The 13,788-nt window shown below is 40.0% G+C and overlaps 1 protein-coding gene across 6 annotated transcripts in view; it reads left to right on the plus strand.

Moving 5' to 3' along the window:
* spata5 (spermatogenesis associated 5) overlaps positions 1 to 13,788 on the plus strand; it is a 436,625-nt gene that overhangs the window by 71,375 nt on the left and 351,462 nt on the right. For all 6 annotated transcript variants that reach the window (XM_043674060.1, XM_043674061.1, XM_043674062.1 and 3 more), the window contains exon 10: positions 4,910 to 5,064. In XM_043674060.1, coding sequence (XP_043529995.1) covers positions 4,910 to 5,064 — 155 coding nt within the window. The remainder of the gene's footprint in view (positions 1 to 4,909; positions 5,065 to 13,788) is intronic.

A 13,788-nucleotide genomic window follows, 5' to 3' on the forward strand; every position in this document is an offset into this window, starting at 1 on the left:
TCTCCCTCTCTCTGTCCCGGATCTCTTTCTCTGTCTGTCTCTCTCTCTCTCTCTCTCTCTCTCTCTCTCTCTCTCTCTAGTAGCACTATCATCGGGGAGGTGGCCTCCAATTTGGCTGCCTATGTTCATCTTCCCTTTGAGGAACTCCTGTCAAAGGAGCAGCAACTTTAGAGAAGTGACAGCCCCATTGAGAGACATGAATCCCCCTGTTATGGCCAGGTGGCTTTGGACTGATGGCCACAAAATCTCACCCAGTTGGGGTCTTAATGTTACTTGGCGTGCCCACTCCGTGGTTATCCACAACTCAATCTGCTTTACAGCTCATCCTGGGAGACTTCTCTGCAACATGGAGCCATCTTGAATCATCCTGTACCATTCACTCACTCACAGACGCAAGCACATGGACACACAGAGACACACACAGGTACTCTTTCATACGGTCAGATCTTCCTTGCCTCCACTTCACCCACTGTTATGAAGAAAGTCATCCACTGTTTCAGGCTGATCATCTTTCAACAGGAAAATTTCGCACTCGGGCAGTTCTCTTTATTCCCTTAAGCAGGATAAAGGGATTCCTGAAGAAGGGCTTATGCCCGAAACGTCGATTCTCCTACTTGTCGGATGCTGCCTGGCCATACTGTGTTTTTCCAGCACCACACTTCTCAACTAAAGGGATCTTTATTCTGGATATATTATTATGGATGCTGGTCTATTACTATGTTCTTTTATAGGAAATATGTTAAAAAAAGAACCTTGTACTATCTCTGATTATCTTTGAATGGAAAAGGAAAAATATTATTGTCACTCTACAAGCACAACAGTGCTGCAGTTGCGTAGGTCGCATATATTTATATTACTGAAAGTGAACGACACATCTTTTCAGTTTCAATATTTTTAATTTCTGTTGAGGGAAAAACAGACACCAAGGAATGAACTTTGATGACCCTATAGATATTAGGTAGGTGATGGTCTGATAAGCCTAGTTCAAACCTATAGCTTGTTTCCCAGAAAAAGAAATTAGACGTGAAAAACAAATCATTTCTTTCTCAAAACTGTTTGAAAAAATCAGCATAAACCTTATAATTATTGCTAGCTGTCTCAGTTATTAAGTAGTGTGTAATTGGGCCACATACAGCAGGTGATGTGAGGCAAGATTCTTTCTTTGTGTATCCACTTATCTCAAACTGGGTAGTGCAGCAATTGAGCTTCTACCCTTGGCTTTAGAATGGGGAAAAATCAGGCAAGGCTTCCACTTTGATTTGTTGTCCCTCATTCCCCCCAAATCCTGTGCCACTCTTGGCTCTGGGCAAGGTTAAGCTTGTCTAATAGTTTCCTAAATGTAACCTGCAGCATTTAATCAGTTGCAGGGGAAAGTCGCACTAATGTGAAAAATGTCTGAAAGCAATAAATAACTTTGAGGATTACGGTTTACAACTTTAAATGGAAAAAGGTTGAAATATGAGGGCGGCATGGTGGCTCAGTGGTTAGCACTGCTACCTCACAGTACCAGGGTCCCGGGTTTGATTCCAGCCTCTGGCGACTGCCCGTGTGGAGTTTGCACATTCTCCCAGTGTCTGCATGGATTTCCTCTGGGTGCTCCAGTTTTCTCCCACAGTCCAAAGATGTGCAAGTTAGGTGAATTGGCCATGCTAAATTGCCCATAATGTTAAGCAATGTGTAGACTAGGTGCATTAGTTAGGGCAAATGTGGAGTATTATGGTAAGGGAATGGGTCTGGGTGGGATACTCTTTGAAGGGTTGGTGTGGACTTGTTGGGCCAAATGGCCTGCTTCCTTTTGTAGGGATTCTATGATTACCACTGTGCATTTATGATATATTCAGGTAAGTTCTTACCAACATCTTTGTTTAATAAGTTTCTCTTTTATGGAGAGAGTACATCAAATGATTAAAGTAAGTTATGAAAACAAAATACCATTTTGTAACAATTAGTCCACATAAAACCAAGATACTGCTGCATGAATGGTTCTTCACATAAATGTTGATGGACAATGGTAAGTTGATGAGGATTCTGCAATATATCAGCAAGTGAGTATTTGAGAACAAAGATCCAAACCAGAGTCTAAGGCCATGGTTTACTGGGTAACAATGATCCCAGTATTCTTTTATCTTCAGAGATTTGGATGACCTACAGCAAGCACTTCAAAGCACTAAAGTATCACCAGTTTATGTGTGTTCTCAAGATCCTGCAAATTTGGTGAAGAACAGTGGTCCAATGGCAATACCCTCTCCTAAGTCAATTTGCCTAGCATCAAGGCACCACTCGCTCAAAACTAGGTTTTCCAGGTGGGATGTGTTATTCGTATGTCTGACATGAGACTTCTGAAGCATATACTTTACTGAGAACTCCGTTGTAGCAGGATACACCCAGGAGGAAATATTTTTAGATTAGATTAGATTAGATTACAGTGTGGAAACAGGCCCTTCGGCCCAACAAGTCCACACCGACCCGCCGAAGCGCAAACCACCCATGCCCCTACATTTACCCCTTACCTAACACTACGGGCAATTTAGCATGGCCAATTCACCTGACCTGCACATCTTTGGACTGTGGGAGGAAACCGGAGCACCCGGAGGAAACCCACACAGACACGGGGAGAATATACTAACTCCACACAGACAGTCGCCTGAGGCAGGAATTGAACCCAGGTCCCTGGTGCTATGAGGCAGCAGTGCTACCACTGTGCCACCATGCTGCCCCAATTTTATGGATGTCCTCAAAGCATTCCTGAAGAGGCCAAGCCAACCTGTCAACACATAAGAGATCTCAGCTTGTAATTGGCAAAAATGAAGAAGTCGCATTTGGGAAGACACTGCACACATTGAGAGACATTGTCAGGAACACACAGAAGCAAAGCCGAGATGTCAAAGGGAGCACAGAGTTCTAAATAACCCATCTACTCGATTACTGGAACTTAACTTATTGTGGCAAATGTAATGTGCAAATGCAGCAAGATTACAAAATGTGTGGGGAAGTTTAGGAGCAACTGTCATTTTCATGAGTGTTACTGTGGCCAAGGCATCCAGTAACTCGCGGCGATTTACAGTTTATGGGATATCTCTTCCTTGCTGCAGATTACTTGAAACTTTGCAATTTTACAGTAACGTATGTTAACCAATTATCGTTGTGCTTCAAGATTTTCCAACATATATTTTCCACAGAAGCTGTTGACTCCTAAGAAAAAAATGCTATTGAGATATTTACAATACTAGTGAGCAACTAATGTACAACTTACTTTCATGAGTAGTCAGTGATCATTATTGTGTTAGACCAGTTACAGCTGGAACAATGTTAGGGGCTGGTGGGGAGATGGGAGTAAACATTATTTAGGTGACTCCAGTTAGAGTGAACAGATGGGAATCAAGAAGGTGGGATTAGATTTGTATGTAACATGCCATTTGATTAATCTTCTAGCACACTCTGTGACAAAAGAAGTTGAATTAAAATCCTTTTAATAATTATACTCACAGAACAGTAAAAGCTCTTTCCTCTGGTTAGAGATTTCAAAATTTGTTTCACTAAAATATGTGGAGTTGATAGAAAGAAAATATGCCTCCTCTTGCTCTGTCTATCTACAATGAACACCATCTATACCAGTGTTTCTGAAGACATTATTATGCTTACAACTATGGTACTATACCCCATTATAGACCTTCCTCTTTGGTAGAGGAGAAAAAATGATGAATAACATAAAAGGGCAGACATTTTTAGGAACCATTCATCTGTTATAGCTGAAAGAGTAATTCTTGGTATGCAGGTGTAGCAATGGCTACTAAAAGCTACACAATGTCAATAATCATAGAATCCCTACAGTCTGGAAACAGGCCATTCGGTCAACAAGTCCACACCAACCCTCCAAAGAGCATCACACCCAGACTCACCCCCCCTACCCTATCCCCGTAACTTTGCATTTCCCATGGCTAATCCAGCTAACCTGCACATCCCTGAACACAATGGGCAATTTAGCATGGCCAATTAGCCAACCTGCACATCTTTGGATTGTGAGAGGAAACCAGAACACCTGTAGGAAACCCACGCAGACACTGGGTGAATGTGCAAACTCCGCACAGACAGTCGTCCAAGCCTGGAATTGAACCTGGGTCCCTGGTGCTGTGAGGCAATATTGCTAACCACCGAGTGTCCGTGCTGGGAAATGGAGCTCTTAAGATTTCTGGTTCCAATTGTACTCAAATCTGTTATTGTCAAATGCAAAGCACAGTTCCCTTTACCCTGGCTTTACCAGTGGCCTAACCTTAGAAAATCACCTCATTAATATGACATGCTTTACTTTGCCCACCTGTCTGCTTTATATTTCCAGTTAGTGACAGTTTTTTGTCGGGTTCATGCATGAGAGGAGCTAGATGAAGACTGCCTAAACTCACTGTATGTTAGTTCCTTACAGTCAGACAAAGGAGATGTTATTGTCATCAGTTTAATTTTATTTGAGCTAAAATCATGAAATACAAGATCTGTGACAAACTTGCTCTGCTGCTCAGCTGTCTTTTATTTGCTTACTAAAGGGAAATACCAACTGTCTGCTCATTTGCACTGCTTAAAAGGAGATAAAACAGATATTTTCAGTTTGAAATACTGAAATGCGCTTTACTTTTTGATGTCGTGCTAATGATGAAGGTCGTATTTGAATAAACTGTTGATTTACACTGACTTGATATGTTATCCAGTATTTACTTGACATGTTTGCAAGGTGCATAATACACTTGTCAATAGGTTGAAATAGACATCAATGATGTGCAAGTCATATGGTTCTGTTAGAAATAATTTGCAAAATTTTGAAATATGTTGTAACATGATGTATAATTATTTAAAAACCCAGTTGTTAAGAAAAATAAGCAAAATGGGTGACCCATAAAAATGCTTTTCATTCTGCCAGGTCTGCATGCATTGCGTCGGGCACTTGGAGAATGCGCCAACCCCTCAGACAGTGAGGTAGCTGAATCGGTGAAGATAACCTTTAATGACTTCCTGCAAGCGATGAATGATGTCAGACCTAGTGCTATGAGGGAGGTGACAATTGATGTGCCGAAAGTAAGTATTTTGACATTATTGTAATAAATGTCTATATATTTATATATTGTAAAATCGAACTTTCAGCTTCCAACTTTACTTGCCAAGAAAGAAACAACTGGCTTAGTTCAGGAGGAGGTTCTCAGGTTATCATAGGAAGAACACTTAGACTTTAAATAACGGTGTACCCTGAATAGAAGGGCAGAAACAAATGTTAACCATGATTTGCAGAAAGGATGATGTTGAAATGTCATATTTTTATTTTTAACTTCTACTTTGTCCAGAGTAATGTCTTCAGGGAATTTCAATTCAATTTTTTTTATGTTTGCATAATATTGACTATTGCTCTGTTGCACCTGAAATCAGGTTTAGTGGATCACCTTGAAGGTATGCTACTGAGCAATAAACATTAAACTGGCTGCCTTCTGTCCAAACAAGATAATTCAATAAATTATAACAGGTGTACCAATGCAGCTTGTATCTCAAACTGCCTTTTTTGAAAGGAGGCCATTTTGACATTGTGATTTAATGCCTGTTAGGGTATATAGTGAAGGTAATCTAATTTCCAAATGTATTGTATCTCTGTTAGATCAAGAAAGAAATATGTCAAGAAGTGGTGCAAGGGAAAGAATTGGAAAATGGAGAAATGTAGTGTGGCAGGAGAATGAAATGGGACATCAGGGGATAAGAAAGATAGGGTGGAAAGGGATATCCATAAGTTAGAACGGAATTAGGCTGTTCACAACCTTGAGACTGTTCTTGCACTCCGATCATGACAAGTTATCTCAACTCTATTTCACTTCTTAACTCTTGATATCTTTACCCAACAAACTTCTGGTCGCTATCTGGAAAATTTAAATTAACTGAGCATCCAAACGCTTTTGTGAAATGATCTCCAGCTTTCACTACTTTTGCACAGAAATAGCACTCCCTTATTTAATTTTTCAAATTCTTCGCTCTTATTTTAAAATTATTACTGTATGAGTGACCTTGGTCTTTGAGGCAAAAAGACTTTGGAAGCGTCTGGAATTCAGCAGGAACAACAGTTTATTCAAGCGGTAATAGATTACAGCAAGGAGTGGAACTCCAGATTGTCACCAGGACGATCGAGCTCATTCTGTCAAACACCCGCACAAAACTATTTGTGTACTTTATTGCATCAAAATATCAAGTCCATATATCAATCAACTGAGCAATGATTACGTCACGTCTGTAAATTGTTTGATCAAGTAATTAATTACGTCAGGTCTGTAAATTAACTACATCAAATTTACAATTCAATTAACTAGGTATTTTGATTACATCAGATCGTTGTGTATCACACATCTGCTAGTTGTATTCAAATACCTGGTGCCCGTTCATTGCTTATCTTGTACCCTTTTGCCTCTGAATATCCTGTGATCTGCTAAGGTTCTGCCCTGCTTACTCATACTGGTTAGCAACTAACAATACCTCTGTCATTCAGGTGATTGTCCTTTAGTGATGCAGAGAGTCACTTGCCTTAAAACGTCTTATTCTATGACTTTGTATTGAGATATTTATTACCAATCCACTCGCAAGCAATCTATATTTACTACTTCTACATTTCTTTCATTCATTCATAAAACTATGGTCTCTCCACTCCATACAGCACACCACATCACCCGAAACTATGAAAAGATTATAATACTAATCCCCCCTCAGAACCGTCTACCAGCACTTTAATAGCTTGCAGGACACCAAACAAGTTTTCTCCATCAGCACATACCTGTTAGATACATGCTGAATAGGATCTCTGTCCCCTTTAAGAAAGTTACTATCAAAATAGCACTTCCATGAAATTGAATTAATGAATGAGTAAACCAGCAATAGTGAGTGAAATCTCAAGACACAGCTGTGGTAATTAGTTTACTACTTCATCGGCTTTTGTTAAGTGCATATATGATTTCTGACTTGGTTAAATCATATAAGCCTGCTATTCTTTCTAGTATTCTGTACCCTAAAAGGACCCACATCCCTCATTCCCCTACTACAATTGCTCTTGCTGTGTATTAGCCTGTTGAATTCTTTTTTATTACTTGAAATACAGTACCTTAGTACCTTAGAGGATTAAAGCCAGCCTGCTAATTTAGCCCTTTTAAGTCCTGTTATTATTCTAATAGATTTGTATCACTCTCAGCAAAGGACACAATATCCTTCCTGAGCTAGACTGTCTGACTCCAGATGGGATTTATTTTAATCTGATTTGGAGTTGTCGATGTTGGACTGGGGTGTACAAAGTTAAAAATCATACAACACCACATTATGAGGAGAAAGTGAGGTCTGCAGATACTGGAGATCAGAGCTTAAAATGTGTTGCTGGAAAAGCGCAGCAGGTCAGGCAGCATCCAGGGAACAGGAGAATCGACGTTTCGGGCATAAGCCCATTCATTCCTGAAGAAGGGCTTATGCCCAAAACGTCGATTCTCCTGTTCCCTGGATGCTGCCTGACCTGCTGTGCTTTTCCAGCAACACCAGATTATGATCCATAAGGTTTATTTGGAAGCACAAATAATCCTGTTGGACTATAACCTGGTGTTGTGTGATTTTTAAATTTTAATCTGAGTTATTGTTTCTTTTTAATTCACTCAAGAATTGTGTTGTTGGCTGGGCCAGCAATCCTTGCCCATCCTTAGTTGCCCTTGAGAAGGATGTGGTGAGCTACCTTTTGAGAGCTGCAGTTCATTTGGTAGAGATACACATTTGGGGAGAGAGTTCTAGAAATTTGAAACAGCAATACTGAAGGAATGGCAATGTATTTCCAAGTCTGGATGATGAGTGACTTGGAAGGGATCTTGCAAGTGGTAATGTTCCCATGGATCTGCTGCCCTTGTCCTTTATGGTAGTGGTAGTGTTTTTGGAAGGTGCTGTCTAGGGAGCCTTCATGAATTTATAGAGTGCATCTTGTAGACAGTGCATAGTGCTGCTACTGAGTATCGATGGTGGAGGGAGTGGATGTTTGTGGATGTGCCAATCAACGAGCTGTTTTGTCTGGATGATGTCAAGCTTCTTGAGCCATGATTGAAGCTTCACTCATCCACACAAGTAGAGAGTATTCCATCACATTCCTGGCTTGTGACTTATAGTTGGTGACAGGCTCTGGGGAGTTAGTTGAGTTATTTGCTACAAGATTCCAAGCCTTTGACGCATTATTGTCACCACAGTGTACAAACGAATATTCCAGTTTCTGGTCGGTGATAACCCCCAGAATGTTGGTAATGGGGGGACATCTGTGATAGCGATACCATTGAATGTCAAAAGGCAGTGGTTAGATTCTCTTTTGTAGAGATGGTCATGGTCTGGCATTTTGGTGGTACAAATGTAATTTGCCATTTTTCAGTCAAGCCTGGATATTGTACAGATCTTGTTGCATTTGGACATGGACTGTTTCAGTATCTGATGAGTCGTGAATGGTACTGAACATTATGCAGTCACAATGTCCCCACTTCTGACCATATGATGGAAAGAAAATTATTGATGAAGCCGTTGAAGATGTTTGAGCTAAGGACACCTTCTTGAGGAATGCCTGCAGAGACGACTGACCTCCAGCAACCACAAGCATCTTCATTTGTTTCAGGTATGACTCTAATCAGCAGGCAGTTTTCCCCCAATTCCCATTGATTCCACTTTTGCTAGAGACAATTGGGACAAAATTTGGCAGAAAAAGGCCAAAATTAGGCAGGTGGAGTTTAACATGGATAAATGTGAGGTTATCCATTTTGCTTGGAAGAGTAGAAATGAAACTTACTTTCTAAATGGAAAGAAGCTTCAGAGTGCTCTGGTGCAAAGAGATCTGGGTATCTTCATGCATGAATCACTGAAAGCTAGTATGCACATACAAGAAATAGTATATAAAAGTTAGGGAAGTGTTGTGAAAAGGGTATAAGGCCTTAGTGAGGGCACACCTGGAATATTGTGCACATTTCTGGTCCCATGTAGTTGCATTGGAGGCAGTTCAGAGACGATTCACTAGATTGATCCCAGAGATGAGGTGTTTGTCTTATGAAGAGAGATTGAGCAGTTTAGGTCGATACTTTCTGGAGTTTAACTGTTGTTTACAAGATGCTAGAGGGGATTGACAAAGTAGACATATAAAGGATGTCTCCTCATGGGGCAATCTAGAGAAGTCATAGCTTTAGGGTAAGGGGAGAAGACTTAGAGATGAGCTGAAATTGCTTCTCTCAAGGGTCATGAATCTGTGGAATTCATTACTACAGAGTGCAGTGGGTACCAGGACATGGAGTAAATTTGAGGAGGAGAAAGGCAGATTTTTAATTAGTAATGTGTTAAAGGGTTATGGAGAGGTGTAAAAAAGTAGAGTTGAAGCCAAGATGAGTTTTGCCATGATTGTATTGAACAGCATAGCAGGCTCAAGGGGCTGAATAGCCCACTCCTTCACAAGAGTTCACAAGAGTTCTGATGTGAAGTGCCTTGATGCCACACTCAGTCACATGGTTGGAGAATGTGATGAAATCTGTGTTGAGAGCGTAGAGTTTGTGACTTAAGTCTTTGCGTTGTTTAACTGGAGGCTCAGGCAGAACTTGTCTTGAAGTCCAGGTTGAGACAGGAGGGGGAAATGCTGTGGGCCTTCAGTATACATTTGGAAGCTGACTCCATGCCCTGCCACGAGAAAAAGGCTGAAGGTAAATCTTTGGGAATTCCACATCTTTGGGGCCACATGAGGAATCGTCCTCTACCTTTGGTTGAATATATTGAGAGTGGAACCCTTTGAGAGCAGTCCCAAACAGCTGAACAACAGAGGAGGGGCATTTGAGAAAGACAATGGGGTCGATTGTGTTGAAGAAAGTCTGACAAAGATGCTACATTACAATCACAACGGATGTTGTTTGTGACTTTCAGGGCTATTTGAACAAATAGCAAATGTTTTCTTTTGAAGGATCTTGATTGTTGGTTTTGTTGATTTGTTGGCACTGAGAATACAATGATTAGTTTATTTTGTGATGGTTATTCATGTTGATTGTTAATTTTCCTTAACTGTCTATTGAAAGGAGTTTATACTTAGATTAATATTTAGACGGTGAGATATTTGAGCAAACCAGTATTTATATTTGAAGTAATCATTTTTTTCTGCTGTTTGGTACAATTACCCAATTTGCACATGTCCTTTAGGAAAGGAAATTTGCTGTACTTAATCGATCAAGCCGACATGGGACATAAGAACAACTGAAATTGCCTAGTGACCCAATCAGTTCAAGGGAATAAGGGATGGGCAGCAAATGCTGACCAGAAGTGTTCACATTATTGTGAAAGAATAGAGAAAAATAAAGTGTGTTTCAGAATGAAGTGTACTTGAGTAAAGAGGTTTATTGATCTACTAGGAAACAAATTTTGCTTCATAATTTTGGTGAGCACCAAAGCAGCTGACTTGCCTTGTATTGCCTGAAAGTATCAATGTGGTGTTCGGAATTCTAAATATATTCAAACTACTATGACCATTATACATTTATTGTATTGTAGTAAATTGTTTAGAAGGTAATACTTTTCCTGTGTTGTGTGGTTCACAGGTCAAATATATGACAGAATTGCCTACGTTTTGTGCAGCCAGTGCATAATGGTTGTATGGCAATCAGTTACATTGCAGGATAATTGTTGGGAACTCTAGCTTTAATGTATTGCATAATAGATGGCTGATATTTGAATAACATGCTGGAGGGGGATGTGCAGTGAATGGGTAGTACTGTATTATATATAGAATAATGGGTAGTGCTAAGTTACATTTATTTTCTTGTCATCCACAGGATGACTTGCACAGAAAGTTGCATGACCCTGTAGTACTTGACTAAGTATCAGCCTGAGCCAAGGTTTGTGTGGCAGAGCAGCTCAGTTCCAATGGAATCAAAACTCTGTTTTCAAATAGCAACAACAAATGAAAATTGTTTCTACGATAAAGGGAAATAAATTGTATGTGTGGTATAAACAGGATCTGACTGACTGCCAGGTTGAATCTGGTTTTATTCCACAGATATGACTAATATATGCAGCTCACTGTTCATTTCAGAATAAAAACAATATAATGTATTGATGTAAATTTTGCTGGGGGTGGTGGGGGCAAGTCAGATGACCGTATGCCTATTAGTTTCATTCCTGCAGTTGATGTTTTGTTTTAAAAAAAATCACCCACAAAATACTGAGAGCAGCATAGTGATGGCATCTGGAACCTTGATAAACAAAGGAACAGTGTATCTCATTAATCAATGAGAAATAAACAGAGGAAGGATGAAGAGAGTGAATGAATTCATTGTCAAATCAGATATGGAAAGAGAAATAAACGAGGAATTCAGAGGTTGGATCAGAGAGCGAAAAAAAGAAGGAATTGTGCAAGAAGACAACATTTGTAAACTTGATTTTTTAAATCTCCATTCAAAGCATATCCTGCAGGAATATTTTTAATTGTTCACAGTCTGGGCAGAAGTTAAATGGTAGTCATAAGCTAATATATAGTCCAAGTCTTCAACTCCACATCGGAACCACTGCCTCCAACAATGATCAGTTGGAAAACCAGTTACCTGGTTATGTTTAAAAGGATTCAACTTCTGATCCAGCAGACTTAAGAATTTCCATAGCACCGAAATTCTTGCAGAGAGCTGCACGTAGGATCAGTGCAGAAAATGCACTCCCTTTTATCCTGGATATTTGAGCTTATCATGTTGCAACTTGGATTGTGAGATGCTAATGAGTGGATGAATGGGTAGAGTGAGATAACTGGATAGAGTGGCAGGTGGGTCGTGACAGAGGTTAGAGGGTTGGTAAAGTAGGGCCATAGGGTTGTTGTGTGCTTGGGGGTAGTCTGATCTTGTTGGAGCAGTTGAAAATGGTTGGATTATTGGGTTAGGGGCTAGTCAAGTTGGGTCTTGAGAGGTATTCAAGTCTGATTGGGACATTTTCAGAATATCTGGGAGAGTAAGGGAATGGCCCATTGGGAATTCAGACTTCCTAGGCAATTTCCACTGAGGTCAGTTTATCAGAACTTCCACAGAGTCCTGATGTGCATCATGGGTCATATTTCTGATTTGTGATGATCCAGAGACTGTGCCATTGTCATTGAAATGATAGCTAATGAGCATACTACTTATGTTAAGTTTAATTAGCAATTAATGTACAAATGCAGCAACTTCATGAAAGTCATGATGAAAGTGAGGATGAGATGCTAATTTCACAACATGAACAGTGACCAGCAACCAGTTGTGGTTTATAATTCACAAGATTTCTGATACTGCTATAAATTTCTGATTGATATGCACATTAATAAAACGTTATCATTCCCAGGCAATTAATTTTCCACATCACTGGACATATCATGTTATGTTGCATATTTCTATTGATCAAAAACTTGATTCTTAATGATAGCTTGCAAAGTAAATTCAGTGATCTAGTTATTGCCAATAAAGTGAATAATGATTGTGTATTTTGCAACAAACAGGAAGAAAACACTCACGAATCTTACTAAATGCGTTATGGCATATAAAGCAATCAAATTGATTGAGCCTTGGATTCAGGATACTGAAATGTGCTTTAACTAAGATTTATATTTGCTAAGTACTTGTGCCCCAGTTGAGTTTTGAGTTGGTTTAGCAGGATTAAGATGTAATTTTTTTAAGCCAGGAGCTATTCAGTCTCTTTGTCGAAAGAGCATTGGCACAATAAAAGAACCGTGAGAGGAGCCAATGAAGTTGGCAGTCATTTTTGTGCTTTCATTCCTCCTATTGAAGAACAGCATTACTCTGGATTTCATGTAATGCTTTCCTGCTAGCCTACCAATCCAGGACATGATGAAATCCATTAATGAGCTAAATAGCAGTCACACCTGCTTCTCAGTAAGAGTCATCCATCATTCCTTCAAGGAAATTCGACATTGTGTACTGAACAGGGCCATATTTTTGATGAGAGCGAGCTGATGTATCCTGTTCACTCAAAGCAAATTCCTTTTTAGGAGTATTGAGTTGAGACTGGCAATTGGAGCAGACGTTGATCACTAAGTGGCAATGGTTTTAATGGAGTTCTCACTTCCATATTTTATTTCACCATACTCCTTCCCTTGGGCAGGGGCACATTAAGTCTTCTGCTCCGTTGATGACCCTCCTAACTTGGTGGAGATCAGTGGCATGTTGTAAAGTCGGAATATGGTATTTAGTGTCCTCTTTAAAACAGTGAGTAATTCCTGCATGTTGAAAGCCACAAAAACAGCCACTCTCTTCATAGACATTTTCGCAACTCTATGGCCACAAATTCACTTAGCAATCCAAGTTGGATTCCTCTATTCCCCTCCACTACTGTTTAGCGTGTACATGGACCTTTGGTCAGTTCTTGGCTACGTCATTGCACATCTAGCATTATTCTTCTCAGTTGAAGTTCCGTAGTTCCATGTCTGTATTTAGCTGAGCAGACCTTGAATAGAATTGCACTTCTTAACTGTTTGCCTTTGTCCTATCATTCATGTCAGCCTGTGCACACTTATGTGGTTTGACACATCGAATAAAACTGTTTGTGGACCCACGGAAATGTGAGTATCTGCACTGGTACAGACTGTAGGTCATGTGTCAGTATATTTTTCGAAGACGTGAGGTCCTCTAAGACAACAACTTTAATCCAACTCTGACCTTGTAATCACACCTGCTGAAAAGATGATGCTGTTGTCTGATATACTGACCCTTGCATTACAGAGGCTGAATGCAAGCTCTCGGACGCCACCTCCTATTTTCCCCATTA

Source organism: Chiloscyllium plagiosum, chromosome 32, assembly GCF_004010195.1.
Source record: "Chiloscyllium plagiosum isolate BGI_BamShark_2017 chromosome 32, ASM401019v2, whole genome shotgun sequence".
Classification (NCBI taxonomy): Eukaryota; Metazoa; Chordata; class Chondrichthyes; order Orectolobiformes; family Hemiscylliidae; genus Chiloscyllium; species Chiloscyllium plagiosum.